Here is an 18,697-nt window from a genome sequence, read left to right as displayed (position 1 = left end):
TTCCATGGGATCAATGGAACATGAGTAATGCAATGTAACTATTACATGTGAAAATTCTTCATCAATCAACTTACTTATCTCGCTCCTCACGTAGTTCAAGGTAGAGTTTCTGTTGACAGCTCAGATCATCCTGCAACTGGGCAATCTCAGCATTAGCGCTCGATAGCCGGTGTTCCAGAGAAGAAACTTGGGAATGCAGAGATATGTTTTGCTCCCGAGACATACGTTCCTGTTCTGTTAGAGCAGACATTCGGCCTTGCAGCTCACCTATGCAATCATTGAAATATTTAGTATTGTTTAATATACTGACACTGCAATATTTCACACAGTAATATTCTAATGAATGGGTGACTAAAAAAATGGTTCAAATGGCTCTGAGCACTATGGGACTCAACTGCTGAGGTCATTAGTCCCCTAGAACTTAGAACTAGTTAAACCTAACTAACCTAAGGACATCACAAACATCCATGCCCGAGGCAGGATTCGAACCTGCGACCGTAGTGGTCTTGCGGTTCCAGACTGCAGCGCCTTTAACCGCACGGCCACTTCGGCCGGCTGGGTGAGTAAGATTATCTTTCATGACCTACTTAACATTTCAAATTTAATACGTACTAATACATTTCTCAATTGGTAGGCTGTGTCTAAAAAGGTAAACTGTGTCCAGTTCCATTTCTGATACAATCACCTTCATGGATCATTCATGAATACATTTCCTCTCTAGTTTATGATATTAGAACAAAGCATCTGCAGTGTGGTAGTTTTGAAATGGGAAAGAGCCAACATAATAACTACTAACATGAAACATAATGCCACACACATGCTGTCCTCTTTGTTTAGTGGCCTATGTCACATGTTTAAAGGTTATAGAGGTTAATACTGTCTTTTGCAACTACAATAAAAATCCTATCACGACGAAATGCATTTTACTTTATTTTAAAGCATTTTCAGTGGTCACTGTAACAATTTGGCTTTTGTTATAAATCTAGGATCATGGAACAGTTCTCATACTTTAACTTACTACTAGAAACAATATTGAATTATTATCATACTTGTGTTTCTCTTTTTAACGTTCTCCTACATATGTGGATTTTTGTATACAGTGCTTTCACTGATACAAAATATATTTATGTTTTTATGTCATGTTGGTCTACCATCCTCTTACGATTTCGTATACTTTCTTTTGGTATTGTGGGTTGCAAACTTCTTTTGTTTCGTTTTGAGGCTAGTTGTAGGCTTAGGAGATGTTTCTCATTACGAAATATGTCTGTTTCTGTTGTGGTAGGAAGGAGGAAGAAGGAGCTTAGTATTTGATGCCCCATCAACATCAAGGTCATTAGGGATGGAGCACAAGCTAGGATTAAAGAAGGATGGAGAAGGAAAGTGGCCGTACCGTTTGGAAGGAACCATACCGGCATCTGCCTCAGAAGATTTAGGGAAATCACAGAAAACCTAAATCAGGATGACCAGATGTGCATTTGAACCACCATCCTCCTGAATGCGAGTCCAGTGTGCTAACCGTTGCGCAATCCCACTCAGCCTATTGTGGGTGGGTGGAGCTTTTCTTGTTTTACACATGTTGAATGGCCCGTGTCTTTGCTCTTTATGTTCTTTATATCTTACTTCAAATGTTCTGCTGATTTGTCCAGAATATAGAGTGCCATAACTGTTACAATGAGGTTGATAAATGCCATATTTTAGATATAAGTCAGTGTCATCCTCCTGCTTTAGACATTTATGTATTGTATACTTATATGGATATGGTGTCTGTGACCTGCAGCCGTCTAGAATGAAATTAGAATTATATATTAATACCTTCAGCTGCTGACGGGCGTTGATATATATCAACGGGGACAGGTGAAACTGTGTGCCCCGACCGGGACTCGAACCCGGGATTTCCTTCTTACATGGCAGACACACTATCCATCTGAGCCACCGAAGGCACAGAGGATAGTGTGACTGCAGGGACTATCTCGCGCATGCCTCCCGCGAGACCCACATTTTCACCTTATATGCCAACACACTACATTCGTAGTGTCCCTACCCAACACACTCGTGGAAGACATTCTTACCAAGTCCCTTAAGAGTTCAGGGAACATGTGTGCATCCGCACAGAAGAAGAAGGTCATGGCCGGTATTGCCAGAACTATATACTTATATGGATATGGTGTCTGTTCTTTCAGACATGGCAGTATGTATAACTACAAAGTCTGTCACATTTCCTGTACTGTTTAGATAATAAAACCCATATTGTTTCAATCCGACAGAAATTAAAGATATAAATGATGCTGCAACACACACAGAACTCAATTAGCTCAAGTGAATAACTCTGAACTTTGATGAAGTAGTTGTGGTGAACAAGGAGTGATTTTTTTTATACATATATGGGAGCAGAGTCAGCAAACCAATAAGCAAGCAAAGGTAGGTGTATGTGAGGCACAAGGCTACAGGGGAGGTAGTTTGACAAAATGAGAGGGTACTGGGAGAACAGAAAGGAAACTGTGTGGGGGAGTGTACATAGTGGAAAGGTGAAGAGGTAGTTGAAGGACAGAGAATAAAAGAAGCCATGGGAATTGTAGTATTGAAGGAGACACTGAAGGGACAGTTAGAACATACAGTATATGTCATGTGTTTGGTGTGAAAAATTTATGCTGTTCAATAGTTTTGAGAAACACTGCAACAATTATAAACATGGTAGAAGCATTCTTTAGCATTCTGCCAGACATATGTTCAGCTGATCCTGTTTCATCCATGAACTTTCACAGACTTCTTTATCCTGCAACCAAAGAAAATATTCCACTACCTCTCATAGCAACACTTACCTATTGTGTCCATGAGTGACTTTTCCTGTTTCTCGAATGTCGCCTGACGACTCGCAGCTGTGGCTTGCAGCTGTTCCAGCTGCCTCAACAGTGGTCTCGTTGCTCCTGAGGCTGCTTCAGCCAGCTCCTCACTCCGTGCCTCTGCTGCCTCAAGTCTACGAAGAAGCTCAGCAGTTTCTTGTCGTAAAGATGCCTCCCGCCTGTAAATTACTCTCATACAATCTACTTCTGTAGTAAACCAATGTGCACCATTAATAAAACACTAACTGACAGAAAGCTACTTACAGTTGGTTATTTGTTTCCCAATCAAACAATACATTTAAATACTTTAGAAAGACAATTTGAAACAGCATTATCCTGGTGCAATTGTCTTTAAGAAGTTGCTCACATGCAGAAGAAAGCGAACTGGGAATCTCCATAAATTCAAAACTAAATTAAAGTCAAACACTGAGGTGACAAAAGTCATGGGATAGAAATATACACGTACACAGATGGCAGTAGTATTGTGTACATAAGGTATAAAAGGGCGGTGCATTGATGGAGCTGTCATTTGTACTCACGTGAAAAGGTTTCCAACATTATTATGGCTGCAAAATGGGAATTAGCAGACTCTGGATGCAGAATGCTAGTTGGAGCCAGATGCATGTTATAGTCCATTTCTAAAATCACTAGAGAATTCAATATTCCGGGATCCACAGTGTCAAGCGTGTGCCTAGAATATCAAATTTTAGGCATTACCTCTCATCAGGGACGACACAGTGGCCAACAGCCTTCACTTAATGATCAAGAGCAGTGGTGTTTGCGTGGAGTTGTCAGTGCTAAGAGACAAACAAAACTGTGTGAAATAACCGCAGAAATCAATGTGCAATGTACAATGAACATATCCGTTAGGACAGTGTGGCGAAATGTGGGGTTAATGGGTTATGGCAGCAGATGACCAATGTGAGTGCCTTTGCTAACAGCATGACATAACCTATAGCACCTCACCTGGGCTCAATACCATATCGGTTGGACCTAGAAGACTGGAAAACGGTGGCCTGGTCAGATGAGTCCTGATATCAGTTGGTAAGAGCTGATGGTAGTGCTTGGGTATAGTGCAGACCTCACCAGGCCCCAAGTTGTCAATATGGCACTGTGCAAGCTGGTGGTGGCTCCATAATGGTGTGGGCTGTGTTCACATGGAATGGTATGGGTCATCTAGCCCAACTGAACAGATTATTGACTGGAAATGGTTATGTTTGACTACTTGGAGACCATTTGCAGCCATTCATGGACTTCATATTCCCAAACAACAATGGAATTTTTATGGATGACAATGCGCCATGTCACCGGGCCACAACTGTTCGTGATTGGTTTGAAGAACATTCTGGACAATTCAAGTGAATGGTTTGGCCAACCAGATCACCCAGCACAAATTCTATCAAACATTTAAGCGGCATAACAGTGAGGACAGTTTGTGTACACAATCCTGCACCAGCAACACTTTTGCAATTATGCACAGCTCAGTATTTCTGCAGGGGACATCCAACGATTTCATGTTGAGTTGCTGCTCTATGCCAAGCAAAAGGTGATCTGATATGATATTAGGAGATCTCCCATGACTTTTGTCACTTCAGTGTATATCATCAGCCATTCCTTTTAAGGATTATTTGAATATTTTGGTTCTGCTTTTGTACAACTCCTATTACCGCTGTATGAAATAATGGTTATTTAAATAAGTCTTGACCATACATCTCATAGTAACAATTGTTCTTTGATAGTAAACTCAAATAAATGTTAAGTACTTTGTAGTACATATAGGTCGACAGAATAGTAAAACTGGAAAATCAGTAGTTTTTCAATTAATTATTGAATGCTTTAACTTCCAGCCTTCTCAAATATGAATAGAATTTGGTCAATGTATTTGTCAAATGATCTGGGATACCAGTATCTATCTTTAATTATGATTATTTATTTAATACTATCCCATCTGGTAAGTCTCCTCTGACCTGGGGTTCTGGGTGACTTTTCGGCACTGTACCCCTTTCCTTAAATTTCTCCAGTCCTTTTCCTTCACCCCTCTTCCTTCCCCTTCAACTCTTCTGCCAGAAGGAGGAGCCACTGGCTCCAAAAACTTTTAAAAGTTAAATCTGTTTGTGTGTGTGTGTGTGTGTGTGTGTTCTCCTTCCGCCGCTTGGTGAGTAGATTTTTTTTTTGTATCAATCCATTGACATTACAAGAACAAGTTTGTTATAGTTGCATCTCTGAGATAATTTATGAAGTGACTTTTCCATCTCTGTAGTACTCATGCTTGAGCATTCATCTTCACGGTCTATGACAGCTTAGGATCCACGAAAAATACTGTGTGAATGATGACATACAACCAAACTAGGAAAGTTCAAGGGATGCTTATGTTGAGAATGTGTTTACTGCACACATCAGCACAGTAACTAGTGTTATTACCAAAACAATATCAATCAAATGTGGCAAAAAATATCTATAACATAATGGAAAATCCAAGATGGAATAACAACAATATGGAAAGGATAGATTGCCACTCACCAAATAGAGGAGTTGTTGGGTCACTGACAGGTACAATGAAAAAGAATGTTGGAAATATTCAGCTTTCAGACATAGAAAAAACACACACATTCACATGAGCTCAATTCTCTCTCTCTCTCTCTCTCTCTCTCTCTCTCTCTCTCTCTCACACACACACACACACACACACACACACACAAACACTCATGCCTACTATCGTTACCAGGCACTAGGCCAGCTGCAATTGCATCTGAGGTGAGCAGCAATCTAACTGGAGTGGGTAGTTGGGGGTACAGAAGAGGCATTTGGGGGGCGGGGGGGGGGGGGGGGGAGCAGATGGGGAATGGGGAGGGATAGCAGGGCAGAGGTGGGTGTGGGGCAAGATGCTAGAGCTGTCTGTGTGAGCTAGAGCTGCCTGTGCGAGCTTGCAGGGATGTAGCAGGGACAGGAGAGGTGTGTTACGTGCAGCATCAGGGGTTGTTCCATGGGGGTGGGGAGGTGGGTGGGGATGGAGGGTTAGATGGCATGTATAGCATGTTTGTGAGCAGGGGAGAGGATAGGCAGATGGAGGGCAGGGACTACTGAAGTTTGAGACAGGGCAGTTACGAGAGCCAAGGATATGTTGTAGGGAGAGTTCCCACCTGTGAAATTCAGAAAAGCTGGTGTTGGTGGGACGAATCCAGACAGGACAAGCTGTTAAAGCAGCCATTAAAGTGATGCATGTTGTGTCGGGTGGCATGCTCAGCAATTAGCTGGTCTAGCTGTCTCTTAGCCACAGTCTGACACTGGCCATTCTTGTGGACAGACAGGTTGTTACCTTTCATACCCACGTAGAATGTGGCACAGTGGTTACAGCTAAGCAGGTAGATCACATGGCTGCTTTCACAGATGTCCCTGCCTTTGATGGGGTACGAGATGCCTGTGACAGGACTGGAGTAGGTGGTAATGAGAAGGTATATGGATCAGGGCTTGCACACATAAGAATCTGGTACAGTGATGTTTAAAGGCTTCACAAATTGCCTTCTTGAATTCAGCATCCATCTATCTATGGTCCTATGGTTCATCAACATTATACAGAAATTGCTGTTTCGTTAAAAGTTTCTTCACAGTTATTGTATACCTTCCAATCACGAACTGTACTAAGTACATATCTCTCCTGTCTATGGTCAACTATTCTTTTAAACTTGAGCCACAATACTTTTGCATAGTGCCCTTGAGCCTGGTACAGCAACAATGATTACTAAAGTGCAACTGGCCACTAAAACAAGTACGAATATTTACATATTTAGTAAAATTATATACTTACCAAGTGGCAGCAGAACACACGTATAAAATACTGTTGTAATTGGCAAGCTTTCAGAGCCAGTGGTTCCTTCTTCAGGCAGAAGGGTTGAAAGGGAAGGAAGAAGGGTGAAGGGAAAGGACTGGAGAGGTCTAAGGAAAGGGGTAGATTACGGGAAAGTCACCCAGAACCGTGGGTCAGGGGAAACTTACCATACGTGATGATAATTTTGTCAATAATTGACTGCTTTCGTTGTTAGTAAGACAGATAAAGAGGCAGTCTGTCACATCTCAAGGAGATAATAAACATTTAATGATTTAGTTGATGAGGAAAGAGCAAAAAACCACAATAATCAACAGAGATTTGTATGGGATTCATTGTTCTGTGCTAAATAAGAAGGTGTGAAGCATGTGATGAAATTGGTGGTACAAACAGTAAATTTTCTGAAGACCCATGCATTATTACATCATTAGCTGTGATAGTTTTTGATAGAACTGAACGAAGAGTATGGAGATATTATATATTACTGCAATGAACATTAGTTGAGTCAACGGGCATACCTGGAACAGTTTTTCAACTTAAGACTTGCTATTGTTGAGATTACAAAGGAAAAAGGAAAGCACGAACAAAAATTAGAACAGTCAGAATGGATTGCAGACATCTCACTTGAAGTAGACTTGACTGCACAATACACACAGTAAGATGCTGCAAGGTGAGAAACAATTTATTTCTGATTTGGAGGGGATGAATTTAGAAAGAAAATTGCAAGAAATCCCGTGTTCCTTGTGTGATTGCTTTCCGATCTAAACGTGATGCATTTGCAGTTTCTCCCTCTTCCCACTCAGACAATATAGATGTGTGCAGCCAGGCAATTCAACTCCTCATGCGAGCGTGAGCACTGCATGCTTGGAGAATTCTTGGCTCTCAATTCATGACATGATGCAAAACTTCACTGGTGGGCAAAACTTTTGCATGATACGTCACTGCCAAGTAACACAGCTTGATGAAACTTGGACCATACATAGAAATCACTGCTATAGTATAGTATGGTATAGTGTAACATAGTACAGTATAGTAGAGGAGATAACTGAAAAAAATATGCTATGAGGCGAACAGAAATGGCACATATATTCAAAGACTATAATTACACTGAAGTGACCATGATTTATGATGGTCCTCTGGACTTTACAATAGGTGGGACACAGTTCTTAACAAGTTGTATGATAACAATGGACAGCACAGTATGCACTGCGACATGCTCCCATGTTGGCCACAAAGATGGTAAGGAATTTTTGTGGTAGTATGTTCAGTTTCTTTACCAGCATACTTGACAACTGCTGGATGGTCATTGGTATATATGGACGTGCCGCGATATGTCTCCTCATCATGTCGCACAAGTGCTCGATTGGATTAAGTCAGGGGAACGGCAGGGCAGCCCATTTGCCGAATGGCTTCTCGTTCTAAGAACTCCTCCACCTGTGCAATCTGATGCTCTCATGAACTGTTGTCCATTAAAATGAAGTCAGGGCTGAATGTAACACTGAAAAAGTGTTAATATTGACCAATGAATTTGCTGTGTTCAAAGATTTGGTGGTAAATAATCTCAAGCGATATTATGCCTCCCTACATCATAATACCTGACCATCAAAATCATCAAGTTCGACAATGTTCCTGGTTGAATTACATGTTCTTGCCTTTAGTCATATGAGGGTAAGTTTTAATTGTGTATTCCCACCTCTAGTCATATAAGGGTAAGTCCAAAATCGCTACTCAGACTGAATCTGTTCACATCTGAGAAAAGAACGTGATCTCGCTTCTCATTGGTCCAGTCCCTACACTATTGGCACCATCGCAAATGGTGCGACCAATGTGCGGGTGCAGGTATCAACAGAACACAACGTACTGGCCATCATACAAAGAGACTGCTCCCATACGTTTGCCATGCCACTATGAAGCATGTTCAAATGGTTCAAATGGCTCTGAGCACTATGGGAGTCAACATTATGAAGCATGTAATTGCTTGTCTTACAATACTGTTAAATGTGGTTGCCATTGCACCCACTGTTTGACATGGGTCCTCCTTTGCCTGCTGCCCAATGTAGTGGCCATCTGCTGCCATAGTTGACAGTGGTCTTTGGGCAGCAGTGCCTGTGGTCCAGAACCTCCCCGTGAATGAGAAAGAATGCTGTGAGCAATACCACACTCCTGGGCTCCACTTGTGAAACTTTGATGTTATTTCAATTTTCTGATTATCCTTCCTCTGTTGTTTCAATGGAGAACACTAACACACCATGCACCACAACTACTCACTGATTGTCACACACTGTCTTTTCCCAATCCTTCAAATGCCTCGTGTTGAACGACTAGCCCCATTTGGCACTACAGTCACGCTTACATCACGCCATGTGACGTCCAACTTTCCGTGCAAGCTGGGAGACCTCTCACACAACATGCTCCGTTTTCATTCATTTCCAATGAGTAGTTAACACGTTATGTTACATTATGTACCTGATCCACAAGTTTTGCAGAGCAGTTTATTTCGTTAACAGAAGTAACCTTATTTTACAGCAAAAAGAACTTTTTTCGTGGAAACCTGACAAAATTGTATTAATGGCACATAGTGTTGAATAATTCTGATTCCTGATAAATGAAAATCATTGTTATTTAGCATGCCATTACATACCCTGAATGCTCTTCTTCAGTTTGGCGCAGACGCTGCCGCAAGTCTTCAATTGTTGCATTTAAGTGTTGCTGCTGTTCCTGTGAATTACGTTTTGCCTCTTCAAGAGCAGCTTCCAGTTCCTGTTGGGCCATGTTTTCAATACTCTCCATAGCCTTGGCAAGTTGTTCTTCTTTGAGTGCAAGAGCTTTCTTACTTTCACTCATCTCCCTAAAAAAGTTATAGTAAAATAACAAAACAGAAATGCAATACTATAAATGGATCAAGCAGTCATTGTATTTTTTTCCTTAAGAACTGTTTTTCTTAAAGTCAATGTACTTGCAGTAATTTTCAAAACAGAGTTGCCTGTCATCATCTCAGCAGGTATGTTTCAAAGTCTTTTAACATTGGTCATATTATGTTATCATGTTTGCAGTTCCTATTAACAGTGCACAGAATTCACACCTAATGGAATGAAGATCACCTGAAATGCAACCCTAGAACACACTAAATAAATAAATTTCTTTTATTTCTGTCTATGAGCACAAAAATGTTTGGACTATAGGTTTCGGCCAGTGATGACAGCCTTCAGATCTGTAGCAAAGCATGGGAAAACCAATACAACTAGTGTGCAGTATAAATCTTATTTTCCTTTTTACCAATTTAACTTTATTCTTGTTTTTAATTTATTACATTTTATCACTGTAATAACTTACACACTCTATAAGCCTACTTTTGTATTCTTCATTTTATTGCTTTCTCTACTATTTTACAACAGAAAAATTAGTGCAGACTTACAGCAGCAACATCTACTGAACTTACAACGCAAACATATTTTGTGGCTACTGTACTACCGTTTGTTATGAAGAGTAGACACTTACCAGCATGACTCGCTAGGTCTGTGGCCTAGTTTACACCACAATGCAAACATGTGTGATGTTGCTAAGCTGATTTTGTATGTTTTAGGAAGATGCCACTGTGGCTTCATTATATTCGGACATGTTTAAAACCAGTATGCTTGTTATATTTTAAGCACAATTTTTCCACTTGTATATGTAATACTTTTCATTATGGCTTTTATTGTTTTAAGAGATCTACTTCCCACTTGTTGTATTTGGTTTTTCCATGTTTTGTTGCAGATTTGAAGATGGTCATTGCTGACTAAAACCGATAGCCAACGGATCAAACAATTTTTTGATTGTAGACGGAAGTAAAAGAAATTTATTCTACAGTTTCTAGATCACTGTTCTAGTCACGATTATGTTGCAGCTTGTGAAACATGAAATAAAAAGTAATTTACAGATTTTGTAGTATTTAGTAATTAGTGATAACCTATACGATAACAATTAGGACTGTAAAGAAAGTGAATTGCAATAAACGTTCAACTGAAAAATGAAAATTAGCAGGGGTCAAGAGAGAACTCAAAAATAATTACTGATGACCAGACAGGATGTTAAAGTTTAGTATCTTGTTGACAGCAAAATCATTATAGATGATATAGAAGCTCAGTAGGATAAACCACCACCACCACCACCATTAGCAACAGCAGCTGCTGCACCAGTTGCATCACGCCTTCTGGACAAATGCTTCCTGTACTCTTTTCATAGGTTTTGGTTTTCATATTGCTTCCGCACATCTTCCATCGAACACTAACTAACTAACTAACTAACCAACCAACTTCCCATTTAACCGTGTCCCCCCCCCCCCCCCCCCACCTCCACCTCTCATACAGCCATTTTTTACGGGAAACATGACAACAACTGGTCAGTATGTGAGGATTGATGCTACCACTTTCAGATGTGTGTTTTTACAATTTCTTTGTCCAGTGCGACCAGTTTTGGTGCTACAATGCACCATCATCAGCTTCTGTGTACATCAGTGTGACAACAGTGTTAGTTATCCAAGAAACATAAAGACAATGTGCCAATAAATGTTATCAAATATTCTTTCTTTAAGAATCAACTTATTTAGGCACATCATCATTGGATGAAGAAAATCATAATAAAAAGTAATTTGTTATGTTCATTAATTATATTAATAGTAAATCTCATATGACTATGAAACAAGTTTGTTGCTTAATAAGAGAAGCCACTCACTGAATAAATCAACCTTCGAGAGCACGTACTGACAGTAATTGTGAATTCAAAATTGCCACAAAACAAGACTGTTGCACCCGGAAAGTAATAAATTATATGTTGTTGTTGTTGTTGTGGTCTTCAGTCCTGAGACTGGTTTGATGCAGCTCTCCATGCTACTCTATCCTGTGCAAGCTTCTTCATCTCCCAGTACCTACTGCAACCTACATCCTTCTGAATCTGCTTAGTGTATTCATCTCTTGGTCTCCCTCTACGATTTTTACCCTCCACGCTGCCCTCCAATGCTAAATTTGGGATCCCTTGATGCCTTGAAACATGTCCTACCAACCGATCCCTTCTTCTAGTCAAGTTGTGCCACAAACTTCTCTTCTCCCCAATCCTATTCAATACCTCCTCATTAGTTATGTGATCTACCCACCTTATCTTCAGCATTCTTCTGTAGCACCACATTTCGAAAGCTTCTATTCTCTTCTTGTCCAAACTATTTATCGTCCATGTTTCACTTCCATACATGGCTACACTCCATACAAATACTTTCAGAAACGACTTCCTGACACTTAAATCTATACTCGATGTTAACAAATTTCCCTTCTTCAGAAACGATTTCCTTGCCATTGCCAGTCTACATTTTATATCCTCTCTACTTCGACCATCATCAGTTATGTTACTCCCTAAATAGCAAAACTCCTTTACTACTTTAAGTGTCTCATTTCCTAATCTAATTCCCTCAGCATCACCCGACTTAATTTGACTACATTCCATTATCCTCGTTTTGCTTTTGTTGATGTTCATCTTATATCCTCCTTTCAAGACACTGTCCATTCCGTTCAACTGCTCTTCCAAGTCCTTTGCTGTCTCTGACAGAATTACAATGTCATCGGCGAACCTCAAAGTTTTTACTTCTTCTCCATGAATTCTAATACCTACTCCGAATTTTTCTTTTGTTTCCTTCACTGCTTGCTCAATATACAGATTGAATAACATCGGGGAGAGGCTACAACCCTGTCTCACTCCCTTCCCAACCACTGCTTCCCTTTCATGCCCTTTGACTCTTATAACTGCCATCTGGTTTCTGTACAAATTGTAAATAGCCTTTTGCTCCCTGTATTTTACCCCTGCCACCTTCAGAATTTGAAAGAGAGTATTCCAGTTAACATTGTCAAAAGCTTTCTCTAAGTCTACAAATGCTAGAAACGTAGGTTTCCCTTTTCTTAATCTTTCTTCTAAGATAAGTCGTAAGGTTAGTATTGCCTCACCTGTTCCAACATTTCTACGGAATCCAAACTGATCTTCCCCGAGGTCCGCTTCTACCAGTTTTTCCATTCGTCTGTAAAGAATTCGCGTTAGTATTTTGCAGCTGTGACTTATTAAACTGATAGTACAGTAATTTTCACATCTGTAAACACCTGCTTTCTTTGGAATTGGAATTATTATATTCTTCTTGAAGTCTGAGGGTATTTCGCCTGTCTCATACATCGTGCTCACCAGATGGTAGAGTTTTGTCATGGCTGGCTCTCCCAAGGCCATCAGTAGTTCTAATGGAATATTGTCTACTCCCGGGGCCTTGTTTCGACTCAGGTCTTTCAGTGCTGTGTCAAACTCATCACGCAGTATCTTATCTCCCATTTCGTCTTCATCTACATCCTCTTCCATTTCCATAATATTGTCCTCATGTACATCGCTCTTGTATAAACCCTCTATATACTCCTTCCACCTTTCTGCCTTCCCTTCTTTGCTTAGAACTGGGTTGCCATCTGAGCTCTTGATATTCATACAAGTGGTTCTCTTCTCTCCAAAGTTCTCTTTAATTTTCCTGTAGGCAGTATCTATCTTACCGCTAGAGAGACAAGCCTCTACATCCTTACATTTGTCCTCTAGCCATCCCTGCTTAGCCATTTTGCACTTCCTGTCGATATCATTTTTGAGGCGTTTGTATTCCTTTTTGCCTGCTTCATTTACTGCATTTTTATATTTTCTCCTTTCATCAATTAAATTCAATATTTCTTCTGTTACCCAAGGATTTCTATTAGCCCTCGTCTTTTTACCTACTTGATCGTCTGCTTCCTTCACTACTTCATCTCTCAGAGCTACCCATTCTTCTACTACTGTATTTCTTTTCCCCATTCCTGTCAATTGTTCCCTTATGCTCTCCCTGAAACTCTCTACAACCTCTGGTTCTTTCAGTTTATCCAGGTCCCATCTCCTTAAATTCCCACCTTTTTTCAGTTTCTTCAGTTTCAATCTGCAGTTCATAACCAATAGATTGTGGTCAGAATCCACATCTGCCCCAGGAAATGTCTTACAATTTAAAACCTGGTTCCTAAATCTCTGTCTTACCATTATATAATGTATCTGATACCTTTTAGTATCTCCAGGATTCTTCCAGGTATACAACCTTCTTTTATGATTCTTGAACCAAGTGTTAGCTATGATTAAGTTATGCTCTGTGCAAAATTCTACAAGGCGGCTTCCTCTTTCATTTCTTCCCCCCAATCCACATTCACCTACTATGTTTCCTTCTCTCCCTTTTCTTACTGATGAATTCCAGTCACCCATGACTATTAAATTTTCGTCTCCCTTCACTACCTGAATAATTTCTTTTACCTCGTCATACATTTCATCTATTTCTTCATCATCTGCAGAGCTAGTTGGCATATAAACTTGTACTACTGTAGTAGGCATGGGCTTTGTATCTATCTTGGCCACAATAATGCGTTCACTATGCTGTTTGTAGTAGCTAACCCGCACTCCTATTTTTTTTATTCATTATTAAACCTACTCCTGCATTACCCCTATTTGATTTTGTATTTATAACCCTGTAATCACCTGACCAGAAGTCTTGTTCCTCCTGCCACCGAACTTCACTAATTCCCACTATATCTAACTTTAACCTATCCATTTCCCTTTTTAAATTTTCTAACCTACCTGCCCGATTAAGGGATCTGACATTCCACGCTCCGATCCGTAGAACGCCAGTTTTCTTTCTCCTGATAACAACGTCCTCCTGAGTAGTCCCCGCCCGGAGATCCGAATGGGGGACTATTTTACCTCCGGAATATTTTACCCAAGAGGACGCCATCATCATTTAATCATACAGTAAAGCTGCATGTCCTGGGGAAAAATTATATACATTAAATTAAAAGTCAACCAATACGAACATGTAAAAAGTATCTCAGGAGCAATAGATGCACTGCAGCAGTCATAAGTTAGTCAAAATGCACTGACAGTCTACGAAGTTCCACTATCTGTGTCTAATATAAATATAACATGAGAAAAATGTTCTTAAATAAAAGTAACAAGAGTAAGCATATAGCTCAACAACAGCATAGAGTACAAAACTCTTACGGGCTGCCCTCCTTCTCCATAATAAACAACACTTATTCTCTTCTCACCACAGAAATGAAGTACGAAGTCAGTAAAAATAGAATTATAAAATAAAATCCTTCCATAAAACCCTGTAATATTATATAAATACTACGCTTTGGCACTGAGTGTATGTTTTATATATACAGTAACTCGTTTAGTGAGGCAACATACAGCTTCAGGTAGGATTTGAATTTACCTGTCTTACACGTTACCTGTACCATGCAGCATGCTGTTTGGTCATGTCTAACCAGTGATAACAAATGGTTTTATTTTGTGATCCTACTTTTCAGTGATTGAAAACTTCCATTTTTGTGGTGAACGGAGAATATGTGCCATTTTTTATGGATGGGAGGGCAGCCCGTAACAGTTTTGTACATTGTGCAGTTGTTGGGACTATATGTTTGTACTTGTTGTTATTCAAGAACTATTTTATCACATTAAACTTATAGGAGACACAGAGGGTGGAACTTTGTAGACAGTCAAGCTACAATCTATATATTGATGGTGAGATACCTTTTACATTTTCGTAATGGTTGACTTTTGTTCATAATGTACACAACTTACTACTCTCATTGAGCAACAGCTCTGTTTTGCAGCCATTTTGAATTCACAATTACTGTTAGTACATATTCTCAAAGACTGTTTTGTTCAATGACTGGCTACTCTTATTAAGCAACAGAACTGTTCTGCAGCATTATGCGATTTACAATTAATTATATAATGCACAGTATAAATTACATTTAATGTATGATTTTCTTCATCTAATGACTATGTGCTTAATTAAATTGTTTATTAAAGAAAGAATATCTGATAGCATATGTTGTAACATTGTTTTTATGTTTCTTGGATAACTAACACTGTTGTCACACTGATGAACATATAAACTGGTCACACAGAATGAAGAAATTTTAGAAACACATGGGTGAAGGAGGTGCCATCAATCCTCACAACCGCCCATTAGGTCATCATCTTGGTCTTTTCAAGTCTTTTGGAATCCAGGAAGGAACTTCTTTCAACCATCATCTATTCATCCACTTCAACTGTATTTTCATAATGGTCAAAATTACATCTTAACTGAAAGTTTTTCCTGGTCTGTTTATTTATTCTCTCTCTCTCCAAGAAATTCTTAACATAAATCTCTCCACTGCTCACCACACAACACTCAGTTCTCTGGCATATTCACAGTCATTTTCCTCTATTTCTGACACAGTTTGCAATGACATGAGTCTTCACAGTAACCGTGTTCCATTGATTGTTGCAAATATGTCTAATTCAGTGTAGTATATTTGACACTGTGTGGTGCTGTTCAATGTTGTTGTTGTTGTGGTCTTCAGTCCTGAGACTGGTTTGATGCAACTCTCCATGCTACCCTATCCTGTGCAAGCTTCTTCATCTCCCAGTACTTACTGCAACCTACATCCTTCTGAATCTGCTTAGTGTATTCATCTCTTGGTCTCCCTCTACGATTTTTACCCTCCACGCTGCCTTCCAATACTAAATTGACGATCCCTCGATGTCTCAGAACATGTCCTACCAACCGATCCCTTCTTCTAGTCAAGTTGTGCCACAAACTCCTCTTCTCCCCAATTCTATTCAATACTTCATCATTAGTTATGTGATCTACCCATCTAATCTTCAGCATTCTTCTGTAGCACCACATTTCGAAAGCTTCTATTCTCTTCTTGCCCAAACTATTTATCGTCCATGTTTCACTTCCATACATGGCTACACTCCAAACAAATACTTTCAGAAAAAGACTTCCTGACACTTAAATTTTATTCTATGTTAAGAAATTTCTCTTCTTCAGAAATGCTTTCCTTGCCATTGCCAGTCTACATTTTACAACTTCTCTACTTCAACATTGATCAGTTATTTTGCTCCCCAAATAGCAAAACTCCTTTACTACTTTAAGTGTCTCATTTCCTAATCTAGTTCCCTCAGCATCACCCGATTTAATTCAACTGCATTCCATTACCATCGTTTTGCTTTTGTTGATGTTCATCTTATATCCTGCTTTCAAGACCCTGTCCATTCTGTTCAACTGCTGCCGTTCAATATGTCTCCCAAAATGCATGTATGTGGTTTTGTCACACACTGAATTTTAAATATTGGCCTCTTGACCAAACTTTTCAGATGTAGCTTGTACATCTTCCACTGACATGCAAGACAAACAAACATGGCTGAATTATTTCGCAAGTCTCTAATAATATTGTATTTGCCACAATAACTAACATCTTTCATGTTTCACAAATAAAGAACAGTTAACAGAGATATATAAAAAAATAAATAAATAAATAAATAAATAAATAAAAAAAATAGTGGAATTGCTTACTTTGATGCAGCTTCAAGTGAAACACTTAATGTTTCCACTTTCTGATTCAGATCATCAATCTGGCTATGCAGAGCAGCTATCTCCTTTTCTTGGTTTTTGGTTCTTGCTGTCAGCTGATGCACTGCCTCAATCTGTGTCCTCTCCACTTCTTCCTTGGCAGTAAGAGATCGTTTCAACCTTTCAACTTCTTGTGACAATTCTTCTAATTGCTCCCTAAAGTTTCAAGATGCAAAAATAAGTTTGCAAAAATATATTTCATTGATTCACATCTTGTACATGATTATTTTATAGGTCCTAAACAGATAACAGCATAACTGAAAATCATTTAACTTATTAGCATCAATAAAAATGTATGTATTTATGCAGCTGAACGTAGCTGGCTTATAGCTATTAGTAACATAATTTCACATTTTTGTTCAGTATATGCAGAGCCAATCACAGTGAAGATATTTGCATGTGTCCTGTGCCATTCTGTGTGGAGAATGTCCTAGCTCACACAGACATCAGACTTAATGAGTTAATTTTATTCATAATTTAGCAAAAGTGCACTTGTCAGCAAAAGCTTTCATCAAAATTTTGATGAGAAACTGCTGCTCATTATAAATAGTCCTAATTGTAATAGCACTTAAGCTAATTTAACTAATGGAGCAGTTGTTGTTAGTTGTGTTTTAGTCTTTACCCTTGATAATAAAAGGAAGCAAGTTCCTGATAAAAATATCAATTCAACTTTTGTTACTTCATTATGTTGTTGCTTCACATTGAAGATACTATACATTTAGTTTTCTCCGTAAAATACTGAATGCAATATTTTTAGTACTTATGCCTTACAAGAGATTTTTGCCTGAATGAAAATATTATAAGGGAAAAAATAAGTGCAGTCATTCAGTGAACTGTTGGTTCATGAAGTTACCTTTTTTTATTTAAATGGAAGTGTAGTGTTTTAAGTTTAACTGTTCAATATTGGTGACAATAACAAACCAATCCAGAACAGTGATGCACCCTGTTGTTGATGCCAAAAGAGAGAGTGTGTGTGTGTGTGTGACCTGTTGCAACTGTGATATTTTCCACTAAGTAATCAGATACGCCACAATTTCAGTAACAAAATTTCAATAAGACGAAGAAAGTTAACACATTATTTTAAAACATTCTTCTTGAAATAAACCTTACTTCTGATTCTTGATTGTGTTGTCACTTTCTTTTTCCTTAACCCTGAGCTTCTTGATAATATTAGAATATTGCAATTGCTGTTTTGACAGTTTTTCTCCTTCCTCTCTCAGTTCTCGTATTACTTCATCCTTTTCTGCCACTAAGCCTTCCAGTTCAGTTTTTGATAATCTTGATGCTGCATCTAATCTTGCTTGCTGTAAGAGAGAAACAGAATTGAACTATCACACTTAACACAATTAAAAAATGTCATTCTTAAAGTAAAGCGTACCTCAAGTTGCTTCCTCAGTGTCTCCTTGTCACGTATAGCTTGCTGGAATTTACGTTCTAGAGACGACAACCTCTGGGTATATTCCTCCGTCACTTGATGAATGTCTTGGGATTCTGACACACTTGACTGTAGGGCTGTTTCTAACTGCCTGAGGAGAGTTTCCAAAAGGTATTGTAAATTTCAAAAGG

General features: G+C 39.1%; 1 protein-coding gene across 3 annotated transcripts in view; it reads right to left on the bottom strand.

Moving 5' to 3' along the window:
• The window catches only part of LOC126251768 (TATA element modulatory factor), a 181,768-nt gene that overhangs the window by 39,296 nt on the left and 123,775 nt on the right, over positions 1–18,697 (bottom strand). For all 3 annotated transcript variants that reach the window (XM_049952388.1, XM_049952390.1, XM_049952389.1), the window contains exons 10-15: positions 18,510–18,657; positions 18,242–18,435; positions 17,075–17,287; positions 9,305–9,511; positions 2,820–3,019; positions 75–267 (exon numbers count right to left, since the gene is read on the bottom strand). In XM_049952388.1, coding sequence (XP_049808345.1) covers positions 75–267; positions 2,820–3,019; positions 9,305–9,511; positions 17,075–17,287; positions 18,242–18,435; positions 18,510–18,657 — 1,155 coding nt within the window. The remainder of the gene's footprint in view (positions 1–74; positions 268–2,819; positions 3,020–9,304; positions 9,512–17,074; positions 17,288–18,241; positions 18,436–18,509; positions 18,658–18,697) is intronic.

The sequence above is a fragment of the Schistocerca nitens genome, chromosome 4 (assembly GCF_023898315.1).
Source record: "Schistocerca nitens isolate TAMUIC-IGC-003100 chromosome 4, iqSchNite1.1, whole genome shotgun sequence".
Taxonomy (NCBI): domain Eukaryota; kingdom Metazoa; phylum Arthropoda; class Insecta; order Orthoptera; family Acrididae; genus Schistocerca; species Schistocerca nitens.
The sequence above is the reverse complement of the archived record's forward strand: the minus strand, read 5'-3'. Positions and strand labels throughout refer to the sequence as shown.